At 28.1% G+C, this 15,366-nt stretch overlaps 1 protein-coding gene across 3 annotated transcripts in view; it reads right to left on the reverse strand.

The window, feature by feature from the left end:
- The window catches only part of LOC132942948 (zwei Ig domain protein zig-8-like), a 265,842-nt gene that overhangs the window by 13,588 nt on the left and 236,888 nt on the right, over window positions 1-15,366 (reverse strand). For all 3 annotated transcript variants that reach the window (XM_061011667.1, XM_061011666.1, XM_061011668.1), the window contains exon 6: window positions 12,896-13,106. In XM_061011667.1, the coding sequence (XP_060867650.1) occupies window positions 12,896-13,106 (211 nt within the window). The remainder of the gene's footprint in view (window positions 1-12,895; window positions 13,107-15,366) is intronic.

Raw genomic sequence — 15,366 nt, forward strand, 5'->3', positions numbered from 1 at the left:
AAATTAATTTGTTATTTATTTTTCTATTAAAACATAAATAAACGGTTTAGATGTAAACATGTAGTTGGTTAGTCATTTGAAACAGATATTTGAATGATATAATAGCCAAACAATATAATACCTATATTGAATTTAGTGAGTAATTTAATTTTACAAATAGATTAATTTAATTCATATAATATGTTGTTTTATTTTTAGCGTTAAATGTTAGCAAGATTTAAATTATTAAAGTACACAATTTAAATTTGAAAAAAATATGCGTTACCTACATACTTATTTGTTACAAAAGTTGTTACAACTGTACCTGTATGTATTATACTTTTTTTTTTTATTTAATTTCACTTTTGCAGTGTAAATACTTGTGCAAGTTTAATCATATTATGTAAAAAGTTTAAATATTGTGAGAAACAAATACAAATATGTAAAATGTTACAGTCATACCCTAAGTCTCGGATAAAACTACAAACAGTATGAACTATCATATAATTATTATTGTTTAGATTTTTGCCAAAAATTATCAATTTAGGAAATCAATCGATGTATTTTTTTGTATGATACCTAGTACTTTTAAAATATGTCATCATACCGAACTTAGTCTTTTTTTCATAATTATATGAATAATGTAATTGTATAACAATTTACGAACTAAAGATATAGTTGCACATGAACAAAATATAATATAGAGTATACACTATATACACACAAGAAAAACACCCAATAAACACATAATATAATTTTTTTTTTTTTTAATGTTTTAATTAGTTTTATTACACAATCTGTAAATATATTATTTTTGCAATAAGCGTAAGCGTTGTAATAGATTAATAAAAAGTGACTGAAGACTTGAGCGAAGAATCCATCCAGTGATGGGACTTCTTGGAGTTGTGGATAACACAATATATATAATATTTAATAATATATATGCGTACCTACCTATAACATTTACTATTATGCACGCGTTTCCGAAATAAGATGACTGTATCGTATTATATTAGGTATATTATACTGCATATGACATAGGGTATGTGTGGACATACAACAGACGCATTTCTTTCGGCGATTGAATTATTTCCAATACGAATAAGTCGAATCACTGATGCGAACGCGAACCGAATGTAAAGGAGCGCAGTAGTACATAATATACAGACTGAAAAATTCGTACCAGGAAGTCATAATAATATATAATATACACGTTATACATATACACGCTTCGTATATAATGTATATATTATATTAGTTTAGAGTCATAGAGCGACACAGTGCGTTTTCGCGTAATACGGTGCGCACCATACACACAGTGCGAGTGATGTCGTCGGAATTTCGACAATTTATTTACAATTGTATCCAAGTCGCGTTAAAATGCCATTTTAAGACGTCAAGTGTTCGCGATTATCCTATAGCTGCCGGTATACAATACATACTGTACGTCCAAACCGTCGTCGCGATGATTTGCAAAGGACCGTCGGCACCAGGAGACGTTCAAAAAACCTCCTGGTCCGAATCACGATTCTGGGATAGCCTGCAATCGCAATATCAACATTTGCAGTCAAACACGGAGGAATCGTACCCAACGAGATGTTTAAGTTTACATTAGTTTAAAAAAAACTCTAATTGCTATAAATAGCTATAAAAAAAAAAACCATACATGGAAAATGCTGATATAAATACTTGGTGAAAATCGTTAAGTGTCTATGGGTATTAGTTTTTGAGTTACAATAAAAATCGATGTTTTCAAAAATTTGTTTTGGGTAAAAAATCCCGTTATTCTTTAATTTTTTTTTCCTGACGCTTTCAAAAACTACTGAGAATTTAAAATTTTGACCTCCCAAATGCACGAACTAGATTCACCTTTATATCAGAAAAAATGCTAATGTCAAAAATTGGAGCATTTTAACTACCACAAATGTCAATGACAGAAAATAAATAAAAAAAACACTCATCGTTGTAAATAACATTCAACGCTGCGAACAGAATCTTAAACGTGAGTTCTCATTCAAGAAATAGTGTCCAAGTACTTTTTAAAAACTTGTGACGACACTGCCAGACTATATGAAATATCATTTTATTTGAAAACACAAATACCAATCCGTGTAATAAATGATAATTTTTAAATTGTAAAAAAAAAACCAAAATTGAAAATTGAAAACATTTTGGCAAATTATTTTTGAGATTTTTCGGTTTCTGTAATCAAAACTTATTATATTCGATTTTCAAGGTTTTCGTAGAAGACTTAAAATGTGTAAGAACTGTTTAAAAAAACAAAAAAATTTTAATTTTAAATGCTTGATAGCATAAAATTAGTACAAATATTTTGAAAATTGTATTGAGTAGGCATAAAAAGTTATAGTTAAAATAATAGTGAAATGAATAGTAATTTTACATATGATAAATCGGAAAATAAGTTTAAAATTTGAACTTTTAAATGTAGGTTTAATGTAATTTAATATGTCCTAGGGCCGCTTTTATTTATAATATTATATATTAGTGGACTTTTTAACCAGCCTATTCAATGGCAAATATTTGTTTTTCCAGTGATACCGTTATTTTATTGAGAAAGTATAACTTATAATAGCTTAAGATAGTTTTTCAATTGTTAAAACTTGGATGGACAGTAATTGATTAGAAATAAACATGGACAAAAGTAAATATATTCATTTTGGAATAAGAAAACCTACACTTTTAGAGAACTATAAAATTATATTTTATTCTTACAACTATATTAAAAATAATAATTATTCTAGTACTATTATAATTATAGGATTGTACGATTTTAAATAGAGTAAGTTCATTCAGTTTACAAATTAAAAATTATTAAATCCTCTTTTTAACTAATTTTTTACTATTTATTCAGCAATTACTTTTGTCAAATAAATCTAATAATTAGAATTTAATCTAATTCTTGTGAGCTTACACATTTAACTTAAAAAATGTTATGACCTGCTGAAAAGTGTTTTAAATTGTCGTATTATTTTATTACTATGTTATTAATTGTTAAACGGGTTGCGTATCGTAAAAAGTCTTGTTAAATAGTCGTCATATTATTATATTGTTATTGTCTTTAAATGTAAATGCTACATAGGTACAGTGTATGTGCTTTTTCTTATTGATTAGGCAAGCTTATATTATCATACAATTACATGATAATATGTTGCCGACTGCTCCATATTTATCATTGATCACATTCCTTCAATTATATGTACAATTATATTATGTACAAACATATAATTGGCTTTGACTACTTGTAGAGGTACAGTATTATTATGTTTGCTTCGTTTTATAAAATTTAGTAGGTACAATTATTATTACTTACATCTACCATTCTAACTCCTTTATGTTTTGCTGCAGTCAGTATGGATTGACAATTTTACTGTGAACTGTTATTGGGCTTTATAATTTTATGTCATTGTGCATTGTAATATTTAGCTATCTAATGGTCTCTTTTCATTTTAAGGCATAAAGGTGAGAAATATTAACTACTACATCGGTAAATAGACAAAGACAAAATACATAAATAGGGTATTATTTTTAAATTTGAATTTGTTATTTCGGCGAATATCCTTTTTGAGATTGTTAACTCAATAGTATTTTTCTGCATAATTATATTTACTGTTAAATTACAAAATAAAATAAATTAGCATATTAACCAAATTTTAACCCATTTTAGAAACATTTTTTTTCAGTACCTACTACATTTTTTAATTTAAGGGGTATCTTACTAAGAATATTTCATGTAATTATTAATTTGTAGAATGATTTTTAGTATTCTTCAAGTTCATTATTATCATGTTTAGTACTATAATAGTGTGCTCTTAAAATGTCTTAAAAGAACTAACAACGATGTGATCATTAAATATTTACTAAATTCGAAGAAACTATAGTATTGTGAAGATAGCCCTTTTGAAGTGTATGATTTTGCTATTTCGTTTACACTTTTAAAACAATACCTTTGTCTGAACAACAATGTAACTTTAAATATCTTATTATTTAAAGGAAAATATAAAATGATTATACTTTTAAAAAATACTTGACTACTTTAAAAGAATTAAAACATATTTAAAGTGATTTTTCACATTATTAAAACAATAATATATATAATATATAGGTATGCTTGTATATCGTGGAGCTACACGAATTTACAAATTACATGGCGTAATTTTGTGTTTTTGAAAATTAAATTCCTTCGTAAACTATTTGAATTTTAAATCACTACTTTATAATATAATGTTTTGTTCGATATAAACAATTAATGTAGTTAAAACACCTATTCAAGTGTTGGAGAGTGTGTATAGATTATGGCTGTACAATAGATTGCATGTACATATTATAATAGGGTATGATGCACTTGTGTAATACAGTTCTAAACAATAACTTGTTTTTACAATTAATGTAGGTACATAATCATTGATACGTACCTATAAACATCTTTGAAATGATATATAAGTCAAACAATAATGTGTAATCGATCTTTAAAATTATACAGGAATGGCAGAAAAATTGTAACCGTTAGAATGCTCTAATTATATATTAATATAATAACTTTATTTACTAAATAGTATCTGGGAATGCGCTAAACCATCTCAAATACGTACCCTCCAAGCCTTCTATCTCTTCCGCACCTTGGTACGTATCAAATTCCACACTCCAAAATGACTTCCAAATAGAAACAGTAAATCAATTAGCTGTAAAACATTATAAAAAATTCCACTCTAAATTACAATGTCACTCTAACCCTTTAATCGCTGAACTTGCTTCCAACTCAATTCCTAGTAATCCCCCACGCCGTCTAAAGACAAATTGGTGTCGTGATTTATTAAATGATTGATGGTTCATATCATTTGAGTTTAATTTAATTTATATTAAGTCAATAATTAATAAATAATTAAAATAACGTTGGGTTCTATCACTACTGGATGGCCTCCCTCCTCATGTGTTCATGATGTAAAAAAAAAAAAAAATTGTATGTATGTGTTCAAATTTGCTTATTATGCCTATTGTAGCATAGATTTTAAATTTTAATAAAAAAACAAAAAAAAAAATAAAACTAAATAGTAAAATGAAAAAACTAAAATTTATATCAATACAATTTTAAAAGTTATTATATCCTCGTTTTAATATAAACAATACTTAACAGGAAGAAATAAGCCAAATTTTAAATGTTTACTATTCCATTACCACATTACATAGATGTAATAATAGAATTAGATATTTTGAAATATCAACAAACTTACCAAGAATTTGATATGTATTAATATACTAAATAAATACGATGATTTTCTAAGAAAAAAATCTATATATTATATCATTGTAGAATCAATAGTTTCGTTGTATAATTAAAACCAAAAACTTTTTAAGAAACAAATTGATTTTAACGTTTAAAATATATTATTTCCTAGAATTTATTTTACACCAAAAACATGCATGAACAATGAAAATAAACATATTATACCTGAGTGAAATAAAAAAAAAAATATATACTAAAAAATATATTTGATTTTTTATTGAAGTCGTATATAGGTTTATAGCGATACATATTGAAAAAATATATGAAAAGTTTGATTGATTTTCAAGCACATTGATGAAATTGTTAATATATAATCGTTTAGTTAAAATATTTTGTTTGAAATATAATGTAAATTATTATAAAATATTTACTCTCAATGTTAATTAAGCATTCTAGTTGTTTTTTAATTTTTATTGATCTTAAGTTTTAGCAACTATTGCCATTATGCGGGGTGAGGATTCGTCCAGAAACCTATCCATGAACTAGCGACGCTGACGGATGCTTGACCTCAGAACACGTTAGTAAATCTGTTTTTACTAAAGAATGTATTTTGGTATCAAGATGTTGATGTTTTTATAATTAAAAACCGAGACATACATCAATCAATTGTTTCAGAACCTGTTATTTTAAATCTCTTTGGTATGAATGATTTTAATGGGCGTTGTGTGATCAGCTGTGTTTTTATAATCGTGAAAATCATTAATTTATTTTTTGAGAATTTTACAAGTGATCATAAAATATATAATTTTTTTAAATTAAATCCACCCCCTCGCCTCACCAAACAAAAAAAAATCTTAGTGCACCACTGATTTATTGCACATTATATTCAGTACTTTTAAACTACTAGCTACTTAATGGATCCGAATAATTGTATTCAAATTAAAAACGGACGTGCATAATTTTATTATCTTCGCTGCGTGCTTGCATGTTTCATAATAAGTACAAACTTTAATAAACTTTCCATATTTTAAAGTAATTTTTTCACATCGGATCAATTATCGCACCTGGGGCGAGTTGAACTTTTTTTTTCTGTTTCAAGTCCATAATATAGTTAAAACGATTCGCAAATCATGCGTTTAATAAAAATTAAACATCGGGCTCACCGTAACACCAATAGGTATCATGTACGTGAACGAAATAAATAATAGTTTATTGCTGAACGAGGCGATTTTATTTATTATTCGTTATTTCTGTGTTGTACAGTAATAATAATGCGTACGATGTATACACGAACCCTATTACTATCAAAGTATATATATAAAAAAAAAAAAAAACGGCGAAACATTATCATTCCACGTGAAACGATTCGGATGTATTATGTATATGATTATCACCATTTTCGTCTTGCTCGGAATGCTGCATTTGCAGCGCGATACGTATAATATAATATAATATGAAGACCGAGGAAGCAATTTTCTTTTAACGTTCGAAACGGGGAAAAGCGAGGTGTATTCATTATTGCACGCGCGCTCGCACAGAGGACAGACTCGCAGCAGTGAAAATGAAACGCAGCACATGAGACGTATAATAATACTGCACCAGTGGTATAGGTATACAGTGTTGACATTGTCGCGTTGCCACGAACGGTTTCATTTCAGTCGGTACATTATACTACTATTATATTTTCCACCGAATTTACTCGGCTTTTACATATTTTCATTTTTCCCGGCTCGCGTGTCCCCGTGCTCTCGATACACGCGTATATCATCGGCGCGGTGCTGCGATACGATGCGACATTATACGAAAACGGGTCGACGCGTTATTGTTCACTGTAAACACCGTTTTGGATATTATTGGTACCTGATATCACTGTCCATTACGGTACATACCTGCTGTAATTCGAAACCGTTTTTAATATACCTACATGCGTTCGCCAGTCCGCTCGCCGGAGGAGTTTTACCTATTGATTTTTGTCCGCGACAACTCGACGTAATGCCCCCGCGGCAGGTTAAATAGCTACGATATCGGTGTTATTATAATAGTATTATGTTCGTAATGGTGCATCGGATGTATGGGCATGTATATGTTTGTGTGTGTTTGTGTGTGTGTGTGTGTGTGTGTGTGTGTGTGTGTGTGGCAAAATCCGTTATTTTAGCGACATTAAATCCACGATTACAGTTTTCGTGCGTGTAATATTGCGCGAGTCGAAATAAACCGATCAAATAATTAATGCTCGCATCAGCAGCTCGGTGTGTTTTCATACATCGACCGGATATTCATTTAAGTCGTTTCGCGAAAACCGATTATGCAAGACGTCAAAATCAATGTTATTTTATGCCGTGACCATAGATAATAATATATTATAATTATACAACAACTAGATGGCCGTCTTAAATACTGCGGTTGTGACCAATGTTGAAGTCGGCCAATTATGGAGCAGGAAATGTTTACGTTTATTTTACATAATATATATTATGCTGTGATAACATTGTCTTGTAAACATCGCCTGCTTTTGAATGGCGGCCTAAGTCGACGGGAAGAAGGAGACGGCTGTCTAGTTGTTCGGCCTATGCCGGTCCATGGCCGTAACAAATAACAGAGTTATTATCACGGTTTATTGTTGTAATACACTAGCTAATATCCCGAGAATATCGAATCTGAATTACAAATATTTTGTAGTTTAATCGACTGTTTTGTGAACTAAAATTATGGCCGAAATGCTCTCGGTAATTGGTAAAGTGTTTGTACACTTGAACGGAAGAATAAAACAACAACATAATAATATAAAATATTGTTATTTTTTTTTTTGTTTTTATCAATCTCAGTCTACCCTGACAGTAGTGAAAAATAATATTATTCGATGATCATAATAATATAATGAGGTTGTACCAATACCTATACATATTATACATTCAATATATAAGTGTAATATAAATACAGTGAAACTTCCATATAACGAAGTCGAATAAGCAGCAAAAAAAATTCGTTATATAGAGGAATTTGTTAAATAGAATTACGCTTTTTACAATACTTTCTTCAGTAGGTGATTCATATACGGCGATATCTTCATCAATTTTCAAATACTCTTCTAAAGTAACGCCATCGCAGTGAACTAACTCCCATTGTCGTTGTACATCTGGTATTTCAATATCGGTTTCAATATTTTCATTTGTAAATCCAGCTTTGAAAAAACATTTTTTTATTGTTTCGGACGTTACATCACTTCTCCAAGCTTTCGATACCTCAGAAATACAATCTCGCAGAGTAATTGTTGTTCTCTGTTCAAGATTGGTTGGAACCATAATTGGTTGGAGCTTACTTGTTGTATTTGGGGGAAAATATGCAAGCGTTACAGATTTTAACTTTGTAGATAAGGTACGAGGATTAGCAGTACAATTATACACAAATAAAATTATCAGTTTGCCTACCTTTCGGTGTCTTATCTTTATCGGGTACATTGTTCATGTACAATTTTAGAACTATGACATAAAATATCAATTTGATAGTGACAACATTTACAAAAACTGGTTTTTATCGAATAATTATTTCGTTATATAGAAACATTAGATTCGTTATTTGGAGATAAATTTACGTGTAATTAACAATGAAGGTCATAGTTCTTAAAAATATTTCGTTAAACAGAAAATTTCGTTAAATGGAAGTTCGTTATATGGAAGTTTCACTGTATTATACAATTCTATTATAGGTACCTAGCTATAATAATTGGAGGTCGATAAAGTTATTTAGAGGTGCTGAACCCCCGGATCCATATTTCGTAATATAGTTAAGTTGTAGATATCGTCACCAAGATTGTTTACAGTATTTATCATAGTAAATATAAATTATTTTGTCTGCTCAAGTTGCTCTGAAATCTGTTTTTTTCTTGTTACCCGCGTTTACTATATTAAAATTGTATGGCCGTCCATTGTATATTTGTATGGTAACCTAATGCCGGAAAAACACATTCATGAAAAAGGTCAACAAAAGTCGAATTTAAATTTACTACCTACGCATTTCATCCATAATAGTACATTAATTGTCACGTATAATTTAAATAGTTTGAGTAATATTCACTGTCCTTACCTAGAACACGTAATGTAGGGCTTATTGAATTAACTTCCATTCATATTTATCATATTTCATAACTGAGTCTATAGGTACATAACTAAATAACAAACTATACCAATAGTGTACATACATATAAAACAGTGAAACTGATCTCACTACATTACCACTCTTGAAGTTAATAGTTTATGTTTCTTATATTTCAATAATATTAATAAAATTCTTTATATTCCATATCGTCTATTTTCGCATTCTAGTTAGAAAATTAGCATGTCGTTGAGCTTGAGTAGTTATACGTGCCGATATTTTTTAATATATTATATAAATATACTAATTAGGCACCACCTAAAAGTTATTTAACGAAAATAATTTTGTGAATGATTGTGAATGATCATTTTTTTCGTTGAAAGGCCCCGCTCACCCATAGGTTGTCGTCAGATTTATTGGTTACATTAAACCAAAGAAAACTTTTTTTCGCATCGCATTTTTTACTTCATCCCACGAGACCAGGTTATATCGTCACATGCAAATTTATCTAGTGAAAAAAAAAAAAAAAGATATAACGTAAAAAAAAGTTTTCCGAGGATCCGAGTCACGGTCGTGTGTCCCCATACGATAATACTGACTCGCACGCAGTTTGTTTAATCGGATAACGGGGGTCTCCTAATTTACATTCAACTTGTTTCCCCTTCCGTGCTTGTGTTTTCATGTCACTATACATACTTATTCATATCGACGTCCATAATATCTAGAACCGTCGCAATGATTTAATTTATTTAAATGCCGAGAATCGTTTGTTATTTCTATTGTGTCGCAGGATATTTTGATAATCCACTGAGAGTGTGTATTTTCGTAGAGACGTTTTAAACGACCATAATATAGATTTTTACGAAAAAAAATGCACGATTCAACATTGTACAAATATATAGTTTTATGATGTAGGGTTTGTTAACATAATTGAAATATTTAATATATATTTTTCCGATATTACTCGAACTATAATCTGCTGTAATATTATTATTAAACTATAATTGAAACACCAATATACGTTTTTTAATATAATATATTTTTTATTTATTTTATACCCATATAATATTAAATAGGTTTGTTTTACGCAGGTAGAAAAAACGTTATAAATTCGTAGAAAATTATTTTTTAAATCATCAGAAAAGTTAATTTTGTTTTTATTAGATCCCAAGCGGAGCGATAAATTTATTGATTTTACAATGATGTGTGTACTATTTTATTTGAAAGCGTTTTGTATTAAAAATTAATTTATGCTCAAATACATTACTGAAAGAAAATGAAACATAACTTTTTTAAGACACCAAACTAAATGCGTAATCGATATATTCATTAACTCGAAACGTCTGGAATAATAATTTCACCTTAAATCTGTACACGGTATAATATGAAAAGAAAAATCACTATAGTAACACAGTTCCTACACTCGGGACTAATGCACGAAATACATATTTTATTATTATGTCATAAAAATATAATACATTGTTCATTTCATTCAACATCTAAATACCTAATTATATCTATAACTTATCGTGTAATTGATAGATTTCCTTTTCAAAAACACAGTAATAGTACGTAGTAAACAGTGACGACGAGTATTTTGAGTCAAATATAATAATATGTAGGTATACAAAAAATAAGAAGAGTAGGTATCTAGCCTTGCCGTAGGTGTCGAGTGTAGGTACCTCGTTATTGAGCAAGTCACAGTAGTGTATGTGTTACATTTATATATATTTATTATTTATATTACATACTATATACATACATAATATATATATATATTCAATATTATTAACGCGTCATTTATTTTCTAGGTTAGTACTTGTAGATAGAAAAGGAATACCGATGACTAAACTGTATTATACAATGCTTACTATTCAGACCAGTAGGGGTTTCTTCAACCGATCAACATACTATCGCGAATGGTATATATTATAACCACGAATTGATCGAAAAGTCACATTAAATTATTGTCAATAGGTATGTAGAGAATAGGTCTAACATTCATCCACAATAATGCGCAAGTCGATCAACACATTTTTATTCGGAATTTAGAGAGCAATATATTTTATTGACGGGGTACCAGCTTTTAATGGTTTTTATTAATAAATTAAAACAGTGATTAATCGATATTTTTTTCTCAACGCCAATATTATGAACGTTAGAATATGTTGTACAAATGGTATTTTAAAAAAAAGCAAGTCAAATAAAATACATGCAAACAGCTTCCATGAATTGACCATAATTATGTTAAATAGTATGTATAATAATATTAATTCATGCTAAATAATACATTATATTATTGCATTACGTTTTATTATGCGTACTCGCAGTACTTATCGCGTATTCAAAAGTTATAATGCTATTAATTTAGAATAGTCAGTTCAGCAGTTATGTTTTTTCGTAAACGAGTTTTCTATTGAACTCTTAGTGTTAATTTAAGTAAGTTAATAATAAAAGTTTTTAGAGTATAAAAATTGTGATTATTATGACTTTGCAACAAATTCTTAAAAGTAATATTCATATTTATAAGCTATTTGTTTTTATGATAGCATAGAAATATTATTTTTAGTCGTTTTAATTTAAGCCGAAATTTGTTATCATAAATTCAACTTAATTATTTACTTGCTACAAGTAACTAGCATAGTATAATTATTATGCTTTTGCACTATACAATTCAATAGTCATTTTTATTTTTAATTCATCTGCCTATCAATAATAGCATTACAGGTAAATTACTCAAAATATTTGGTTTGACAAAAATAAATAAATGTAAAATATTTTATTCTGTAAATACAGTTATTATTTTGATAGTTGGACACATTATAGATGGTGTGTTTAATGTAATAATATGATTGATTAATTCGTCAACAATTAATTATTGTGTATTAAATGATTTTTTTATGAATAAATCATATTGTTGTAGGAATGTTAAAAATATAAAAATAGAATAACGTAATTTTAAAACTTGATTTCATATCGTATTCAATAAGTATGTTCGTTTACCAATGTTAAAATTAACTTTCAATTATTATGTTTGAATGTTTGATAAATAAAAATAAATATATTAAAAACTATATATTTTAAACTGTATAGGTAAACTATTATCTAAATGATTTGGAATCCAATTTTCTATCGGTAGAAAATTATACAGTATACAGCATATTATATCACAACTAAAACATGGTAGGTGCCAAAAAGTACAAAAATAAATATAAAAAGAGTACTTACACTATTAGAAAATCAATAGTTTTCACTTTTCTCTCTTAATTTAAAATTTGTAATTGAATTTTGTCGAGCTTTGTTAGTGGATTTTCATAATGTATACATTTCTGAGTAATATATTATGGTTTATCGAAATTTTGTTTATTTAATACATATTTATAAAATACAATAGGTATTTTACATAGTTTTCAAATCAACTTTCACTAAATATACTCTGTTATTAATTTTATTGTTTTAATATGAAAAGTAATTAAAGTCATTGTTTCCTACGCGAATTATATTATAGAGGACAATATTAAGTACCTATGACTTCATATTTTATAATTTATATCATACCATATTGGATTAATGTCGACTTACCTAACACAGTTAAGTATACAGGATGACCTATGGGCGGAGTTGTACTTATCTGGCATTCATATATACCAGAATCTTTTTTTTGCGGATATTTTATCCTTAACGACCAGTTTTCTGAATGCGGTTCATGAATGGCTTCGAACCGTTGGTCACTTGTATATGTGTACCTCCCCGCAGTGAGAAGATGTATGTCCCGATGTCGTATCCACGATACCTGAAACACGTTTAGGATTTCAAATATATTACTATATTATTCGTCAATCGTTATCTATACGACATATATGTATAATAATGGCATAAGACATATTGATTGGAAATATAAATTATTAATTTTTTACGCTCGTTAAATAATATTTATGCTAAAGTTATTGTCGCTTAACAGTACTAATAACAGGTTCCTATTTTACTTATATACTTTAAAATACTAAGAAACTTTGTTGACATTTGGAAGAAATGTACAGAAAACGTAATATAGTTTGTATTAAAAATCAAGTGAATTAAATATTGGAGTTATTTTTTTCGTGAAATTGTGTTTTGAACACAACTGAAACAGATAATATGCTTTTATATCGGTTTAATTGCGTTTAGTCATTTTTCTATAGATATTCAACTATTTACAGACCTATTATTATTTATTGCTATATTAAGTCAGTAGGTATGTGACTAATACGATAACGACGTTTCGTCGAAAATAAAAAGTTATTATTTGTGGATAACGTACTATCCTAGTTATAAATATTAAATGTGACTAAGCTAGGTAACCATTATACTTCCTACAAAGTTAAATATGCATACAGGCCAAGAAAATGGAGACCCACCCACGCCCCCCTACAAAATTCCCACTGGGTTTCTTAATATTATAATCGAATAGTAAATAATATTATCAATATCAATGTAAACTGTAATGTTCTTCGCCCACCTACATTGTTTTTTTTCACAGTCAGAATAAGTAGATTTAAGGCTAGTTTTCTTTTTTATATGAAAATAACGAGGAAATAAACGATTACCGTATTGCTATAATTAATGTAATTCGTAAATAAATAATATGAGTTCTAGAAATGGATGAGTAATAAATCATAATCTATCCATGACAGTTTGGGTAATATTTAACATATTATAGTAAAAAATACTTCAAGGTTCATGAATTTCATTTTTGATTCTATTGATTTGAAATTATTTTTGACTGGTGATAAGGTCGAAAGATTAAGACTGTATTGTTAGTAAAAAAATACCTACTGTTATACATACCATATGCATATTATTTAAAACTGTAAATTATACGATGAGAACAAATAAAATATAAATCTATGTGTGTAAGTGTATTTATAAAACGAACCGGAGGACTCCTTTTCACTATTTATAGTAGTTTGGGCGGAATGAAAATAAGTGTATACAAAACTTGTTTCTTATTTGATTAGATAAAGAGCTTTCGTACAAAGAAAGAGTAACAGTGATATTACAATATTAACTCTATAATTCCAGAAAATACTAAAGCTTGAAAAATACGAATAAAAGCTCTTATGTATATTTTAACATTTCTACTTGAACCGACCGATTTGGAAATATTTTTAGCCAGAGCAGGTGTGAAATGGAACAAAGCCTCAGAAGTTGTTTCAACATGAAAGAACAACTGCAGATGTGCCAACGTCTTCGTGTATGTTTAATGTGTTTGTACCTAGTTGTTGAGAATGAAAAAAAAAGAAAAGAGGTAAATTCGAAATCTTTAGGAAAAGTTGAAAACAACAAGTATTCAAAGAAAAAAAAATCCATAACAAACTTTACCAGTTCGGTTACTTGAATATTAAAAATAACATTTAGTTTTAAAGGTTGTTGTATATTTTTTTCCACGATTTCCACGCAATATACAAATTAAATTTCAAAGTTGGTTATTGTCTTATCGTATCATAAATAGGTGATATTATAAGTGATAATTTATTTATTGAAATTTTTTTATTTTATAGTTATTCATTTTAATCATATTTTACTTACCTAATTATTTTAACTAAACTATTGATCAATAATGCAAATTATGTAAGAAACAATAATAACATTATAATATACTTTAGATTTTAAAGTTTAGAATTTAGACTCACTTTGTTGATGATTTGTTTAACTATTATAAAGCAGTATATCACAACATTAAATAGTTTTACTTCTAGTGTACAATAAAATAATGTTATTTATTTCCTATATCAAAATCTTTCTGTCGTCTTTATTTACTTTTTATATAAAATACAAGCGTTTTAAATAGCGTTTTGATTTTCAGAAGTAGAATGAATTCAATATACATATATTTATAATATTATTTTTAAATACAGTTAGTACTTCGGTTTTTAATAAAAGACTTATAATAGTACCGATTATTTTTTTTAAACCTAAAATTATGAATTAACCACCAAACGACGGGTTGGTGGACCAAAGTGCAACAGCTTCGAGCTGGGGAACTACTCCCCCCCCAATTTTTACGTTGATGT

The sequence above is a fragment of the Metopolophium dirhodum genome, chromosome 4, assembly GCF_019925205.1.
Source record: "Metopolophium dirhodum isolate CAU chromosome 4, ASM1992520v1, whole genome shotgun sequence".
Taxonomy (NCBI): Eukaryota; Metazoa; Arthropoda; class Insecta; order Hemiptera; family Aphididae; genus Metopolophium; species Metopolophium dirhodum.